General features: G+C 42.1%; 1 protein-coding gene across 1 annotated transcript in view; it reads right to left on the bottom strand.

Annotated features, from left to right (window-relative positions):
- The window catches only part of C9 (complement C9), an 802,110-nt gene that overhangs the window by 228,640 nt on the left and 554,816 nt on the right, over nt 1-18,654 (bottom strand). Inside the window, exon 9 of the mRNA XM_044069841.1 lies at nt 15,561-15,736. Within this exon, the coding sequence (XP_043925776.1) occupies nt 15,561-15,736 (176 nt within the window). The remainder of the gene's footprint in view (nt 1-15,560; nt 15,737-18,654) is intronic.

Raw genomic sequence — 18,654 nt, 5'->3', positions numbered from 1 at the left:
AGATCATATCAGGCTTTTGTACACCACCCCGCTTGTAGGAATGTGTGTAGTTGTTACGGGATCTACCCCCATTCACAGAATATGTTTCCACCAGGACTGCTTGGCATATGCCAGCATACCACTGGTGCCATCCCGTGGACATACAGTCCTTAACAGATAGATGTGTCAGTGCCCTCCTTCACACTGTTGAGGTGTACAGCACTACTGGGGTTTCTATAACTCACTGGGTGTGGCTGTTGTGGACACGACTGCCATTATTGCAGTTACTGTTGCATCTATCCCCCCACATAGCTGTCTGTAATACTGTACAGTGTATGTAATCAGGTTGTTAGTTGTTTACACCATTCACAGTAGTTGAACACCTCATGCCCTCCTGAGCGTAGTGCATTGGCACACACATGTTACTTAGGTGAGGATCAAAGTAGGGTGGGGAGAGGGACATACACCCTGCTGTTAGCATGTTCAATGTTATCCACATTGCAGACTGCATATATAGCACTGTGTGGTTGTGCCTATCCTGTCATGATTGGATTACAAGTGCAACAGATGTGTTACCTGCATGAGGACATACTTCCATGTGTACAGTCCTGTACCGGTACTGCATCCAAACTAAAGGCACTGTGTACTTCAGCTGTTGTTGTACTGTAATATTGCAGTCACCCTGTAGTAATGCCACAGCTCTGGCCACTGACATCATCTCTATCCCATCTCAGTGTACCACCCACTACACTTACTGGTGTCTACTGTAGAAGGCCTGTTGTCACCACTACACCCATCAGCCATGTGGTACATGGACAAACACAACACAAACAGAACAGATGCTGGTGACAACAATACAACATTGTTAATTACAGCTATGATGCATCATGGCTGCACAGCTACACCTTCCAAGATAATAGCATTTCACTTTACTGCTGACACCATGCTATGCATCATTCCATTGCTACACTGTTGTACAGTCACCTTGTGCATCAGAACCATGTTAGCCTGTCCCTGCATCGATGTTACAGATGTCAGGGAGTGGCACAGGTATCATCATATGCACAGGGTATGTTGTTGGTTTGCCAGAGGCCTAGGCTGAGCCATACAATTGACAACATGTGTGTGTGTGTGTGTGTGGGGGGGGGTGAGTATTGTTATGGGCCAGTGGTAATGTTGTGAGTGCAGGTATGTGGTTGCCCTAGGTTCATTGTTTATGTGTGTGTGTCTGCATGCACACAGTTCCTTCATGTGACTGCCCTATACAGGGAATTGTGGGACAGCTGCAGACTGTACCTGGCAGGGTTTGCAGTTCACCATCTTCAGCCACGAACATGGGACCTGTGCCTGGCAGGGGTGCTACAGACAGTATCAGGTACAGAGCCAGACCGAGTACTGTCCCCAGAGTTTGACAGACATCCACTGGATCCAAGTCCCTCCTGGGACTGGCCAAGGCCATGTGCATGTGGTCTGCTATGATGGTCTGTGGACAGCCCCCCCCACAGTGCCGGGGCTGGTACTGCCACTACGGGAGCAGCTGTGACTGGTTGGACGTCCATGGCAACCTCCAGCTACTGGTGTTGCTGGCATATGTCCATGTGGCCATTACAAGCATCCCGACCTGTCCTGATGCATGGTTATGACATTGTGGATGAGTTCCAATGTCTCACCCCACCATCTATCCATGACCTCGGTGTAATTATGAATGGCACCTGCTAGGTCATGGATGCTGTCAGTTACAGAGGTGTGATGAGCCCTCTTCTCCCTTAGACCATGCCTGGTGTACTGTTCCATTCGTGCGTGTGCCTCCATGACAGTCTGGAACATGCGTGTGGTTGATATACATGTGGCACGTCTGCTAGGGGCATGATGACCAGCAATGCTCCTACGAGCACTCCTACACATCTGCCTATGTGATACCCCACCAGACATCTGGCTATGGCTGCTGTGTCCTGACATATGTGCCATAGATACCACACTGTTCTGGCCAATGCCAACCATAGGCTGTCGCTCAGCTTGGGCCAACAGTGATGAGGTGTGTAGAGGCAGTGTGACTGTGTGCGTGGATGGTGGGGATACGTGTGGGTTGTCAATTGGTGGCTGAGTGGCAGCCCCTGACAACCCTTCCTGTGCCTCAACACACCTATCTTCATGGTCACTGTCTATATCAGTGATATCAGATTCCCTGCAGGGGGGGACCCAGCCCCACCTCGCCACCTGTGAGGGGAAAACAGGGAACAGACTGTAAAACCTGTACAACACTGCTAAACAGTACATACATGCACACACACACACACACACACACACACACACACACACATGCAGACATGGCCACACACACAGACATACACACACACACAGACATACACACATGCAGTCGACATACATGGCAACCCATACACTCCACCAGACAGCACCTACAGACAGCTCCTGCAACCCCATAACACACACAATAGCAGGTGATTGTGCAGTACAGTACCGCACACATACCTGTAATTACACACATGTCAGCATGCAGGACATGTGGGGCTCAACAGCATGCAGTGCAACTATAGTCAATCCCTGTTACCAACATTATGCATGGCTGTGAAGCATGGCTTCTGTTTGTAGGTGATGGCCCTCCCCCTGGAACTCACTGCACTCATGTCCACAGGATTGCTGTGCATCTGTTCAGCACCCTGGCATGTACTGTGCACCATACCTCACGGGTGTACACACCATTGCAGGATGTGCCTCTGTGTGTCAGTTGTGTTTCTGCTGCTGCTCACAGCCTCTGTGTGTTCCTGGATCACATGTGGACACTTGTTTAGCATGTGCTTCACATTCACATATGTCATCATCAGTGGTGCATGTATGTGTGGTAGACTACCATTAGACCAACCACAGACACAATGTTATGGTGAGTGTAGAGACCATTATTGACCATGAATGGGCCCTGGCTGATATTACCTGTGGTACACATAGGTTCATAGGTGAGAACTGGTCTATTGGTCCTGGGGCCTACATAAACCTAGCCACAGGGGTTCCCAGCCATCCACTACCCACTAATGTTATTCCCCTGTGCCCCTGTCAGGCTGTGGCACAGACATGCTAGTAGTGTATTCCTCATTCCCCATCCAATTGCCAAGTGTTTCTGTAAAGAGGGCCAATGAGTAGCATTGCCTGACATGTATGGGTAGTCTGTTCCAGAGTGTGGGGATTCCCCAGGACAGGGCCCTATCCCTCCAGTATGTTCTGTGTAATGTGTTGATTAGGTTGTGGACCCGGGAGCGTGTGTTAGCAGAGGGAGTGGGATGTCATTATATGTAGCATGTTCAACTGCTCTGTTTATGACATGGCTGTGTATGTTGGGCAGATGTCAGCTGAGCCTGAGCAAGGTGCACTGGAGTGTAGCCACAGTTGTCTGAGATAGACTGTGTATTGCACGTGTTTGAGGCTGGTAATCCCATTAGTGAGGTGTGTGCTGGGTCATTGCACATGTACAGCATACATTATGGGTAGGTATGTTAGATGTGTACATGGCCTACACGTTAGCTATGACATACACAGTGAATTGCCAAGCATAACCTTAAACCATACTCACTGGCATCCGGCCTCTGCCTTGTTGGTATCTCAGAGGTACCTACACTGAGATGGGATAGAGTTGATGTCAGTGGCCACAGCTGTGGCATTACTACAGGGTGGCTGCAATATTATAGTACAACAACAGCTGAAGTCCACAGTACTACAGTTTATGCATTACTGTTTATCTGTACTACACAGCAACATACCTCACATCTCATGCGTGTATGGTCTACCCGTACAGATGCATACACTACAGTAGTCTACTGATATGCCTTGGAACCTTACCTGCATGCTCAATGTGTAGTGTGTGAGTAGCACCTACCTCCATGACTGTATAAATCTGGAGCTCTTGCGGGTGGGCAGGTGCTACCAGGCTGATGAGCAGCTCCTCCACTCTGGTGAGGGGGGATGGATGTTATGGCCCCCCCCTGTTGCAAGGTGGTTACCCAGCATGTCAGCGGAATGATGTACTTGCCGGAGCAGATCACTACAATGGTGCCAGACCTGGTCATAAGTCTGGCTGTGCATCCCCATCTCATTCACCCTGCGGACCACATCAGTCCACATAACTGTTCTCTCCTGCTGGTCCTGGCTTGTCCGTGAAAACAACAGCTGATAGTTGAGGATGATTCTGGTGATGATAATCACCTCCTCAGTGGCACTGTATGTGGGGTTCCTCAGGTGTGCCATACTATCTGAAAGACATAATGATGGAAATATGTCTGAGCAACTCATGTCAAGTTTACCATAATACAATGCACATATCAGTCTCCCGCCACCATATCAGTTCCAACATAATGTTCACACTACGCTAGTGGTATGTGTTTGGTATGTGTACCATTGGGCCATATATTCTATTGTACAACACTTTCTGCTATGTGGTTATAGACATGCTCCCTGTGGGGACACTAGAGTTGCAGGGCTATTACAGGGTATTTCACCTGCATGCCATTGTCACTGCCACTATGTTTCCACATATACATGTTATAGGTCTGCTATGTAATTGCTACACATCTGCCAGTCTGTGGTATTGGGGATATCTATGCATGCTGTTGGACATGTTCTGAGATTGTGTGGACTATTACAGCCCACATATGTTCCATGACAGTTACACACCAGTATGTGTAGGGGTTATTTGCCAGCAGGAACACCACTCCAACCTAATGTGCACGTTACCAGTCCACATCACATCCATGGCCCACCATGGAACCTCATTATCTACTGCTCCATCACTACCTTCATGCGGAACCACCTCAGGGGATGGTGCCCCCCCCATGGAGCACACACAGACATGTGTCTGTCACCCAGTTAGGTCACCGGTATTGTGCATAGGGAGCTCCACAGAGACATGGGGTATGTGCTACATCACCTGGAGGCATGCAGTACACATACACAAGGTTTGACATGCATGTCCCTCCTGCCCAGGACACAGCCCAGGCATCCTTATGTCCATGTAGACGCTGTTGTGACTGTCCATGGGTGGGCACAATGTTCCCTTTGTTCCCATGTGGGGGCTCAATGGCCTCCACATTCCAAATGTAACTACCCGTCCACAGTGTTTAACCACCACATGTGTCATATACCAGCCCTATATGCTGTCTTGTTTGTCACCCAACCAGACCTACATACCAATATGTGCCTAATACCCTTCACCAACATATATATCTCACCATCTCATACAATTGCAATGTGTTCCCAACATGGGTTACACACCTCACTTCACACTCCATCTTGCAGCCATGTACTGGTGTGTAGGTATGTTGTGTATTGATGTGTGAAGTTCTCTCACACATGCCATGGCAGGGGAAATGTATTGACATGTATAAATATATATATTTATATATATATATATATATATATATATATGTATATATATATATATATATATATATATATATTTATGTATATATATATATATATATATATATATATATATATATATATATATATAGACATACACACACACACACACACACACACACACACACACACACACACACACACACACACACATATATATATATATATATATATATATCTGTATATGGTTCTATATTAGACAAACGAATGCTTAAAAGTTAAAATCTCTAAAGGTCGACCTTTAGAGATCGAACATTTAAGCGTTCGAATACCTTTAAAAATTAAAAAAAAAATAAAAGTAAAACAAAAAAAACTAAAGGGTGTAAGCATTTCAACCTTTAGAGATTCGAACATTTAAGCGTTCGTCAATGTAATATAGACCCCTGTATACATATATATATATATATATATATATATATATATATATATATATATATATATGTATGTATATATACATATGTGCAAATATGTGTAGATATCAATTTGTGTTGTTTATATACCTATATGAATGTATAACTGTCTAAGGTTCTGTACACATACACAGCTGTGAATATGTATCACACATATATGTATCTGTATGTGGGGTGCATATGACCATCTGGACCACAGTCATGTACCCTCTTTACTTCACAGCTGAACTGTTTGGCCTTTCTGCAACACAGACAGGTGTCATATGTGAACACAGACTAATTTTAGGGGGCTGTATATGGTGACAAACATTAGATAAGCATATCATACTGCTATGGCAGTTGGGCATGCTATGCTACACTTTAACATGACTGTCCTGCAACTGGTGTGGCCTCTCACCCATGTGTCTATCATGGCAGTATTAATGCCCCCACCAGCCGTTGGCCACAGTAATTTACAGAACTCAGATATCACGGGTCACATCTTTGCCATTCACTGCTGGTCTGCACATTTGCCAGGTATGTCCCACTGACCACAGGGACTGACACTACTGTCCAGTGCATTTGTTGAGCACAACATCACTACAGGAACAAGTACTGATGGCACATATACACCCTTTCACAGTGTACATCCTATTATTCTATTTCATATACTACATGCCAGTAAATGCATATGTTTCACCTACCTGTTATGTTGTTTCTGCTGTAACACAACCTCGAGCTTTGTGAAGCTTCTTGAAGGTTTCTCTCTCTCTCTCTCTCTCTCTCTCTCCAGTAGAGTGAATGAGCTGGTATGAATAGATTGCAGCATGTTTTTGTTGGTATTGCACATGATCAGGTGGTGGCCTCTGCACCAGTCAGTGTCCACCAGTTGTTGATTGCATGCAGCCTGCTGTGTAGTACTTCAGATAACCACTGTCATGGCAGCCCTGTACTATAAAGTGCTGCCTTCTGTGGGCGTTGTCTCTTCACCTTTACAGTATGGATGACATCCTTCCTGTGTGTGGACATCAGTGTTACAGACAGCAGGTAGCAATACCTCTTACAGCAGAACCTGCAGACATAGGGCACATCCACATTTAGGGAAGGTTACAGAACTACTGACAGCGTGAGTAGTGTCATTGTGTGAAATGTATATTGCTGTTCTTACAGGGTTTTTGTGTACATGGTACTTTTTCATGGAATGTTGTCTGTCTGCATAGCTCTCAACTGTGGGCCTATCCATTTGATAACAGGGGGATTGTCTGTTAGGTTTTGTCTGTGCACCACACAGGTATTGTCCCCGATATACCTGTGGCAGTCTGTCTGTTGAGGGCTATCAGTACATGGCTACATCCATTTGTATTTCAATGTCGTATCCCTGCATAAGGGTATGCTGCAACAAGTCCTGTAACAACAGCAATTTCCAGGGTGTGTAACAGCAATAATGCAAATACGGCCCTATGATCCTGCCTCTGTCCTCCACATATATGCCAGTTTTTGTCCTGCAGTGATACAGGAAGGGTTGTTAGGTAATGGCCTATCATTATTTACTGCTAGCATTACTGCTATCATCCCAGTCATGTCATGGACTCCCACACCAACTGTTGGGTCAGGTCTATATATATATATATATATATATATATATATATATATATATATATATATATATATGTATATATATATATATATAGGGGCAACAGCTGGAGAATATATATGTGCCCTTGTACATTCCAGAGGTAAGTGTGTGGTACACAGTGTTCCTTGCCCTTGTACAGCCTTTTATGGGGGGGGGGGTCTATGTCAGTAACCTAGGCTATGGCACGTTTTCAGGGATATAACTGTTAAGACAAGGGTCAATCAGTGTGATAGTATGATGTTAGGTTAAGCAATGTTATGTACAAGATACTGTGACATTAACACAAGTGCTACTTTTCCCCCTAGGTCTTGACTACAGGGTGTAACTGGAGACCACTGAACTACATCTGTAATTGTTGATTGTTATGTATCCTGAAGGCAAAACCTGTTTCTACTGTCGTACTAATTGAAAGCCTTGGCCTGGACAGCATATTATGGTATATATACACATTGCTTGCATCTACTGCTTTGTGTGGGCCTTGCATTCATGACTGATTACATATTTCAAACCTTATGTCGTGTCAGTACTGGCATACATTATTGTATAGTACAGGAATAAAGGTTATCTGTGCATGCATACCTGTGTGTCGTGTCATGTCCTTTGAATTGTGGGTGGGTATATGTTTAATGTCAGTATTCTCATTGGTGGGAATGGTTGCCACATTACACATTACACAGGTGGCAGTTGAAGGGCTTGTGGTTGAGGGATATACTTTGCACCCAGTACTTCCACACTACTTCTACATATGTCTGGCTACTGATACCCTTTGTGTGTGTATATGTGTATGTACCTACATATATCTCATATGGCTATATTTATATATATGTATCTATAGATATATACATCTGTATATATATATATATATATGTATATATATATGCGTGTATGTATATATATATATATATATATATATATATATATATATATATAGATATATATACATGTGTGTGTGTGTATATATATATATATATATATATATATATATATATATATATATATATATATGTATATGTATATATACACACATATATACATACATATAAACATATGTGTTGTATCTATATACAATTGATGTTATATGATTATTTGTGAGTCATACATTAATATATATCTACATATAGCTGTCTGTCTACATTTACAGATATATATCTGTCCATATGTCCATGCATGTTCGGCTCATATGTTGGCCTGTTCCTCATTCACTTGGCAATTGTCATGGATGATTGCAGTATTGAAGTCAGTAATAGTGGCAACACTTTTGTATTTCAGACTTCATCTCCTTCAACATATATGTACTAATACATATAACTGTGTAACTAGCAACATCTTAAGTGTATCAGAGCATTAGTTGACATATATCCCTATTTGTACCCAGAGTGTGGCATACTTTGTCCAGACTTCTTGCATTAACAGGTTATGTGGTGTGATAATAATACATTTCCTGTACTGTTGACTGATTGTGCTGCATGATATGTTTGTAAAAACATCAGGTTATGTATATCTGCTATGGTTTAATGGTAAATCACTTTGTGTATAGAGTGCAGAGTCCTCGGTTTGAGCCTTAGAGAGGCAGTTTATTTTGTTGCTGGGCAGAACAAGGGATGTTGGCTACAGAGTGATTAAGGCACTTTTAAGGTGTTGTAAGCGGATTTGCATTTGTAAGCCGGTTTGCGCGAGTTTGCACAATGGTAACCACTGCCAACCACCGCTTATGTTTCCTTACAGTCAGTTAGCTTTAAATTCCTCAACCAGTGTAGGCATAGCTTACCTCCGTGCATACTGCTGCTTAACAGTGCCTACTGCCAATTACCCCTGCACTAATTCCTTTAAAAGAAAAGAAAAAGGGGTTGATAGGACAGTGGTGAAAAACGGGACACAAAGAGGGAAAGACAGTAGGGAACATAGCTAGGCATGTGCAGGAAGGGTATAGGAAAGGTCCATAGCTGCCCATTTCTTCTACAGCAACAGCTGTGCATATACACTATATTTACAGGTAGATTTGGATGCTCAAACTCCTGGGGGAGGGGTGAGGATGACATATATTCATTGTGATGCCAATGAGACCAGATTACATGTGTCCAGTCGACACGTGTGTGAAATGGACAGCTATGTGTGGGGCATGACTTTTTTGTGAGACCAGATTGCCCTTTTTTTTTCAGGTGAGAGTGGGATGTTGGGGAGAGGTAGTAGATATATTTGGGGAGGTAGGTTGGGTAGGTTAACAGACATGACACACAAGATGCATACAGGGCCAGTATATGACACATGTGGGGGGCAAACACCTTGGACGGGGGGGTGTTTGGAAGTCGCAAGCCCATGAGCCCCCACCTGGAAACAGTGGGACTGAGGTCCCCACCCATGGGCAATCACCACTACACCTTCATGGCCCTGAAGGTGGCTGTGCTGGGGGCTGTGTAGGAGGGGCAGGCTCACCCTCTAATAGCACCACTCGGCCCTCAAGCTGGCATAGCTGCACTCAATACTCCAGATCAAGCTCCTTACGCACCATGGCACAGACCTGTTGACAGGAGACAGGTTCCCCTCCGCACCCGTTCCGAGGGGGGGGGGTGAGCCCCATCCCCCTGCAGGGGTTCCACCCAAAGATGGCACAGGGCCCACAGAGGAGGAGGTCCCAGGCTGGGCCCCAGATGTGCTGGTGTGCGGTGCCATGGCCAGCTGAGGTGGAACTGGTGGGTCCGCTGGGACCGGGCTTCCCATATGAGCTGTGTTGTCACAGGTTTATTGACATCTATGGGTTAGTAACAGTAAACAGCATTCAGGATTAGTTATAACAGCATGCATAGGTATTCCCATTAACCCAACACACCAGATTTAACACAGTTGCAGTGCAAGCAGAACACATGCATATATGGAACAACAGTGACCATTACAGGTGCATGCAGGTTTCATTGATGGCAACAGGCCACCAATATGGGTGTATTTTCACATAGCACATGCATAGAAACAAATGTGAATATTTATACACTATTAGGACATATGTCCCAACAAAAGTGTGACGTGTACACATACCAGTTGAGGAGTATCATTGGGTTATTATGCACATATGGTAGGGGTGCGAGAGAGAGACTTCAATTAACAACTAATATATCCTTGTAGTTTACACAACATTCTTATTCACTGCAGTGGTCTTTCCCTTACATGTATTATTACACTAAACAATGACCTTATATTGTACACTGGTATGTTTATAAGTTACTATATACGTGACCTGCATCTTACATACAGATGTGACAGGCTGCAGGTGTTAATGCAACATATGCTGAGTATTGCTGACATACACTTGGGTGAGGTGCTAGAATGACAGGTTTGTTTCCATATACATTCTCTGACTATGTACATGTTTGAATATCAGTTATATGTCATTGACAGTTGCCTAGATTTCTTGGAACATCAGACTGGATTTTCAGGGGAACAGGGTACCCAGCTGGTGATATGGGCCATTAATCTGGACATGCTGGCCAGACTGGAACAGTTGTGGGGTATGAATATGCATACAACTTACATTTTGAACATTCTAGCAAATTCTGTACTGTTGCTGGGTGTAAGTATGCATACAGCTTTCTATCTGGACATTGTATCACAATCTGTACAGTTGTGGGGTATGATTATGCATAAAACCTAGTAGCACTCCCAGGATTCAGACCCCTGCTGTGTGTGACAAACTATTATAGCTAACATCACAGTACACTGTGCTATCAGGGAACTGATGTAAAGCTTTCAAGTGTTTTCTATCTAAGTCTCCCTAACTTGTACAATATAACTGACCTCTTGGCAGTTCCAACATTGTTATGCAGGACTTCATGCCCATTTTATCTGCATACCACAGTGTGGGTGACACTGCTTAAGATACAACATTGCTATTTATAGTATGGAACAGATCGCCAACATATGAGAAAAGAGTAAACAGAAGCACTCCAGGGGTTAAACCTTTATTCACAGACTATTACACATTTATTTCTACTGGTACAACACTTTCTAAGGCTCTTATATTTATTTGTTATGACAGTACATGCAGACTGATTACTAACCTGCCTCACGATGCAGCCGTTGTAGTCTAGCATCATGGGCTTGCTGGTTCACAGCCTGCTCATCTGCAGCTGGCAGAGAATTGCAGTGATATTTAGCCATACCTATCCATAGTATACACAAGCTAGGCAATTATTTACTACTTAGTAGAATGAGTACTTACTCAGTCCTGGGGCATTCGGCATCTGCTGAGACTCCTGGATCCACTGTTCCAGTACATCCCCTCCCCATCGCTTAAGGTCAGCATGGTGATGCCTGACCTTCTCACCAGTCCAAGGGATACCTGTGGCACTGGTGAGGTCATGGGCAAGACTGTTCCAGTCCTCTGTTTTATACTCCGAGCCCTGGTACTGGCCCTGCAGTAGTCTCTGATCATGGTGTTTTACCAGGAGAAATACCATGATTTTTGACTCCTGGGTGCCCCAGTGCTGCACTCTAAATCGAGTGCCTTTACCCACACCAGCCATTCTGCTTGCAGTAGGAAGCTGCCACCAGTTATTGGCTGTATTCCTGGTTGTGGGGTTTAAATACAGATATTTCCTGCACTTCCCCGTGATTAGCCAGTTTTGAAAAGGCTAAGCTATGAGCAGACCTGCTTACATGAGGTTCATAGGTTCATAGATAAGTACTAGGCTATCAGCCTGAGGGCCTATGTAAGCCTAGCCAACAAGGTTCCCTGGCTTACGCCACCCAAGAAAGTTATTTTCCTGTGCCACTGTCGAGCAGAAACACTGAAGTGATCCCCGGGGTGTATTTCCTATTTCCCATCCACTCATCAAGATTTTTCTTGAAGAGTGCTAATGAAGAACTTTGCTTGACATAGATGGGTAGTCTGTTCCAGAGTATGGGAAGTCTCTGGGACAGGAATCTATCCCTCCAGCATGTCCTGTTTATTGTGGTGACAATAAACATATAGCAGTTGGCACTGCTTAAAGAGATATACCACTAGGCAGATTGAATTGGCTCACCTACACATTGCTTACACTTACTAACATGAGCTGTGCTGCAGTTAGCATTGCTTAATGGTTAATTAGCACTATGTTTGCCATTTGCAATGATTTATTCTTCATTACAGGTTATATATGTGTCTAGTATCCATGATGCATATGTACATACACTGTATACAATAACACCTCCAATCTATGCTTACTGCAGTACTCCAGTAAGCATATTTATGTTCTGTGGCAGGTTATCCAACATCACACTATACATAGATGCAGTTCACATGTTTGGTTTGATTTTCCTGTGGTGAGACTTAGTTTGCTGATACCTCATGCATATCTATTGCTATGATGGCTTGGTGGTTAACTACTGTGACTATAGTGTACAGGGTTCTGAATTTGAGCCTTGCAGATGCAGTTTATTTTGTTGCTGGGCAAAACATGGCCCGTTGGATACAGAGTGATTAAGGCACTTTAAAGCAGTTGTAAGTGGGTATGCACGGGTTTGCACTACGGTAAGCACTGCTAACCTCCGGATACAGTTTCTTATACTCAGTTAGCTTCTAATTTGCTTAATCTGTGTAGGCAATGCTTACCCCTGTGCAAATGCACTTAGACACGCTTACTACTGCTTATTTGTGCTTAAACCTGCTTACTAGTGCCTTATTCATTATGACACTGACACTTCACATGTGCATTTCATGCAGTACTCCAGTTCACATTTAAATGTTATTATGTAGGTTATACGGCAAAAAGATGTAAATATATGTTCATATACAGTTTTCACATGGAAAATGATATGTGCTGCAGTGGGACTCGAACTGAGAATGCCTACTCTTTAGGTGGATGCTCTAATCACTCCACTATTGCTCTGCTGCTTCATTTGCATATATATTCCTTGTTATCCTCTTCAGCCTTTTCAGCTGCTTTAACTCTAGCTAAGCTATGGGCAAACCTATGCACCTACAGTTAGCTATACTCAGGGTTTTTAAAAAATAAATACAAGGGTTTCTTAATTTTATTTCAATGTACTGTTGCTATTGTACACATGGGGACTGTTGGTGGAGATATGCGGACACCTATGAGCAGTTTTGCTCATTTATTTATACTTTCCTCTGTTCTACTTTGCAGGGGTGTGTTTATTCTGTGATCTCTGCTCTCAGACACGCCCCCTGAACTTGTCCACGCTCAGTGTAGGATTTGGAGCTCCGGCGGCACGCCTTCATTATTATGCATGGCATGCTAACGTCCTCGTCTTAAACTGCCGCTTACATGCAGGACTAGTTTAGTCCTACATGGCAGATTAGTGAATCCAGGATAGCCTTTTCATACATTTTAACACTTCAGAAATTATTTTGAACACTTTTGTATTTGTTTTGAATACTTTTATCAGTATGTTGCAATTTTGGACACTTTGTTTATCTCAGTAATTAGTTCAAACGTTTTGAATGCTTTGCCACACATTTGGTGAGTGAAAAATCATTTAAATGAGTTTAAGTACATTTGAATAGCCACTGACCTGTTTGTGAGTATTGTCACGATCTATCCTTGTCTTAATGGTCTAAGGGTTTGCTGGATTTATCGTAGTACAACTTTTGCGACTGGTGTTTTTTTAAAAGTTGAGTCTTGACCATTCTGTTGTTCTTTGCATTTGAAATCAATAATTGTTTACTGACTGGAAGAGTTGTTCTAGTCTGTCTAGACATCAACCTCTGAGCAGGCGAATCAAGCAAATTAGCTCGAGGAATGTTTCTGAGATTAAGTAGGTTAAGAAAAACATCTGTACCATCTCTCTTGGATTTCTCCAACAAACAGTTCGCACTTTGAACTGCACGCTCAGCTGATCCATTGGGCTGTAGATACTCAGACTACTGGTAACATGGACAAAGTCCCAAAACTCAGAAAAAATTCTTGAACTACTGACTTGTAAAGTGTGCCTCATTGTCAGGTGCAACTTTGTGCAGACTACTACGGACAGGAAAATGTCTCTTCAATTTCATAATGACGGTGCTGGATGTCAGGTTAGGAAGAAGGTCACTTTCAAACCAATTTGAGCCATCTAACATCTAAAGGATATGACCGAGTGGGAATTGTCAAAGATATTTGTGAGGAATCATTATCCTACATTGTACAATGTGATGGAATTGATTTCAGAAGGAATCAAAGACACATACTGCCAGTCTCCGAAACAGTGACACAGCAGATTGCCTGTGCCAGAGACTATTTCCCAGAGCGACTCTACACTTGTTCACATTCCAGAGGACAGTGTACTTTCTTCAAGTAATCCTGATGTAATCCCCAAAGTTCCAATTGTAAAATAATCCCCAGAGACTGTCTCTTTTGCTAAACCCAGTCAAAGTTTTTATGTTACCAGATTGGATAGGATTTCCAAACCCATTTCAAGATGCACAGTGACTTGGACTTGAATTTATTTGTTGTTAAATGTTGATGTGATATCTAGCTTATAAAATATTTTGTTCTCCTATTGCATGTTGAACAAATCAAAGAGGGAAGATGTCGATCATTGTGTGTATCGGACCTAGCCAGTCACTGTAGTTAGACAGAACGTGCATATACGTTACTGAGCACATGCAAGATCAGTGCCATTTTGTATAGTTAGCCAGAGTGAATGCAGGCATGAATGGAGATGTACATGTGAAATGTTTGAAGTAATTAATCAGTCAGTTAGCTTAAACATATGTTCCAGTTACAGCTCCTGCTGTGTTTATGTACAATAAACAACTTGAACACATCACAGTGCCCCAGTGTCTCATTTGAATACACGAGACAAGCGACAGAGATGACAATATTTTAAGTAAGAGCATTTATTGTTACTGCTATCCTTAGTTTTTCAATATGCTTGATTAATATTATCAACAGAAACTGGAAAAAGATTAGTAATTGCTATACTAAGGTATACAGGTTAGTCTATGAGGAAAATGATTGTTTTCACGTATTAACTTTAGAGTTTAGTTAGTTTCCAATGTTTCCTGATGTAATCTTGTAACAAGGTAATACCATATAAATTCTACAAACACATTCAGCATGCTTGTATATTCCCATTGCAGGTTATTCAGAAATGCTATGATTTTTAAAATATGCAAGACAAATGCAATATGCTTAAGACAGTAAGCTTGCACATACCTTCTGCTTAATTAACACTGGTGCATCTTGCAAAGATTTGGCCCACTCATAGTAAACCTCTGAATCTATTGGTTCTTTCTTTTCCAATTTTCCTTTCAACTTAGCTGCAAATTCCACTGTTCCCCCATCAATTAATGTAAGTACGTTGTCTAAAATACGAGAGCGATTAGCAGCAGCTGTAAGGTAACAGTGTAGCAAACATTAGGATGCATTTTTGCCACTTTAGCAACTACTCATATAATGCATAACATGCAGTCTAAGGTTACAACTCAACTGAAGGCATTTCAAGAGATTTAGATTTAGTCATTGTACGATATAACACTCTATGCTACATAACAGTATAAAAGAGCTAAGTACCTAGTGTTCTGAAATGTTTCAGCCACTGGGAATCTTAAGTATTTGCATGTTATGTGATGTCGATCAACAATGCAAAAGTACAGAGGCACTGTAATAGTGACAATAACCCGCACAGGGCCTTATATGAGAAAACACTTAATCAGTAACATCAAAGGAAATATTAATGTGCTGTAGGCTGTGTTGCAGAAATGCATGATGCATATGGAAGAATATTGCTCAAATGTGAGCATGTCTGCAGTACAGTAAAACCTAAAACATCAACGTCTTGAGTAATTTCTTCCTTCATTCATCCTACTTTCTGTATGGTAACTTCATATGAGCAGATGATGAGAAATGAAATATTTACTGCAGGATACTTGTTTCTGTTTTATTTCAGGAAAAGTGATGTAATGCTCCATCAAGGAAAGAAACAATGGTGACAAGACGCCTTTAATCTTAAGAGAGGCAAGCTTTATTTCTGATGTATATATCAGCAGCTGTAAGTGATTATTTACCACTTGTACCTTTAACAAACCTCTTAGACAATAACCAAGGAATTGCTCTTTTATGTCTTTATAATAAGAAATAAACCATTGTGCAGTTCTTATTTACAGAGATCATATGAATGAAATTCACCAACCTAGTTTAACACCTTTTACAACAATAAATTAATTTATAAAACAAACATCCAACACTGTGCAGACCAGGAAACAGGCAAACAGGTACGTTACTCAAATTAGCATTCACTTTCATGCCCAGACAGACACTTTTTCAAGCTTGTTGATTTGAATAAAATACATGCTTGTCTGTTTCCTAGTCTACAGTATTGTCTTGGACATTCGTTTTGTTACTGCAGATGGATTTTCTTACTGTAGATGGCTTTCTGTGTTTACAATTTATAAAAGAGGATGTAAGTTCAAACATCACAAAACATATAATGTTTAATTAATGTGAATATAAATGGTATATATATATATATATATATATATATATATATATATATATATATATATATATATATATATATATATATATATATCTGTACATACACACACATATGTCCATGGAGTAGATTTTAAAAGCCATTACCTGTTTAGGAAATAAATGCCTTATGGATAACACTAAAAAGCTTCCATGACAGAAAGCCCTTAAATCTACGAAATGCAGTTTTCACCAGAGAAGGGGAGAGAAAGTCTAGCATGCAAGCTTCATCAACCAAAATAAGTCTATTCTAGTTAAATTCTTCAACAGTATAAAGATATTATTACTTACCTCTGTAGAATTATTCTAGTACTATCCTACGTCATACGATTATACAAAACATAGAAAGAACCTTCTTGTAACAAATAGTACAGATTTAATTATAAACTCATTTTGATCACAAATGTTGAACACAATTGTAAAGCATCATTTAAATTTATAAGAAAAGTGATGCATCATTTCAGCTATCAATGAAGTGATCACCAAACCACAGGGCACAGTAAATGTCCTTGTGAAAAAATAAACTTGGAAAGATTTCACAACAGGCAAAAACATATGTCAGAATTCTGCACAGAGAATGGAAGACATCTCTTACCTAAATATAAGAACTTTGCTAAAGCCAATTACCTCAAGCTAAGTGATAGCTTATTAATCTTCAAAGCACCTCCAAACCTGAGTGACACTGAAGCTTACTGTAAGCTGTACGCAAATCCACCGTACAACCACATTCATGGCTGTGTAGAGGAGGCAGTCGACATCCAAGTCAAACCTATGATTACTGGCAAAAATAAACCACCCTGGTGGTCCCCTAGCATAAATAGGCTATTCAAGAAAAAGAAAAAAAATCCTCTCCAAAGTCAAGAAGGAACAGACAAATCAGTGCAAAAAGACACTTACCAGTCTAAACAAACAAATTAGAGAGCTGGTCAAATCTGTCAAAGCAAACTCTGAGGCAAAGATAGCCTCCTAAGTGAAAGGCAACTATAAGACTTTTTTTTAATTATGTTCGTAACTTTGGGGGAAATGCTCAGCAATGTGCCGAGTTAATCGTGAACAGCAACACTTTAGTGCCCCTGAAATCACAGACACTCAGGTTAAAACAGCCCAGCATCAGTGGGACCGGACGGTGTCCCAGGCTGCGTCCTACATGAGCTCAAAGATGAACTAACACCTAAACACACTGTTTAAACTCAGCCTCTCCACAGGCTATGTGCCCACAGAGTGGTGCACAGCAATGGTTATTCCACTCCACAAAGGTGGAGCCAGAATGGACCCCAGGAACTATCACCCTATAAGCCTGACTAGCATGGTCTGCAAAGCTATGAAGCACATTATCATGGATCTCATTAATAGAGACATTGGAAACCTCCAAACACTGGACCCTACCCAGTTCAGCTTTGTTAAGGGCAGATCATGCCTCCTAAAACCTGGTGGACTTCTTTGAGACAGTTTCCAAGGCTATAGATGACCTAGACCTTGCAAAGGCCTTCGACACCATTTCCCACTCAGGTATTATAGACAAGCTCACCAGCCCGAACATAAACCCCTAAGTCACGAGATGGGTTGCCAGCTGGCTCACAGACATAACCCACATGGTAAGAGTTGCAGGAGCTAGGTCTTACTCTAAACCGGTTACAAGTGGTGTTCCCCAGGGCTCAGTCCTAGGAACCCTCCTGTTCGGAATATACTTCTCAGAGGTACAGGCAAGCACAGGAGGACTATGGCTGACCAAGTTCGCAGATGACTGCAAACTAGGGGCTATAATTGACTCTCCGGC

This window comes from Protopterus annectens, chromosome 1.part0 (genome assembly GCF_019279795.1).
Source record: "Protopterus annectens isolate FY-2018-M chromosome 1.part0, PAN1.0, whole genome shotgun sequence".
NCBI classification, from domain to species: domain Eukaryota; kingdom Metazoa; phylum Chordata; order Ceratodontiformes; family Protopteridae; genus Protopterus; species Protopterus annectens.
The sequence above is the reverse complement of the archived record's forward strand: the minus strand, read 5'-3'. Positions and strand labels throughout refer to the sequence as shown.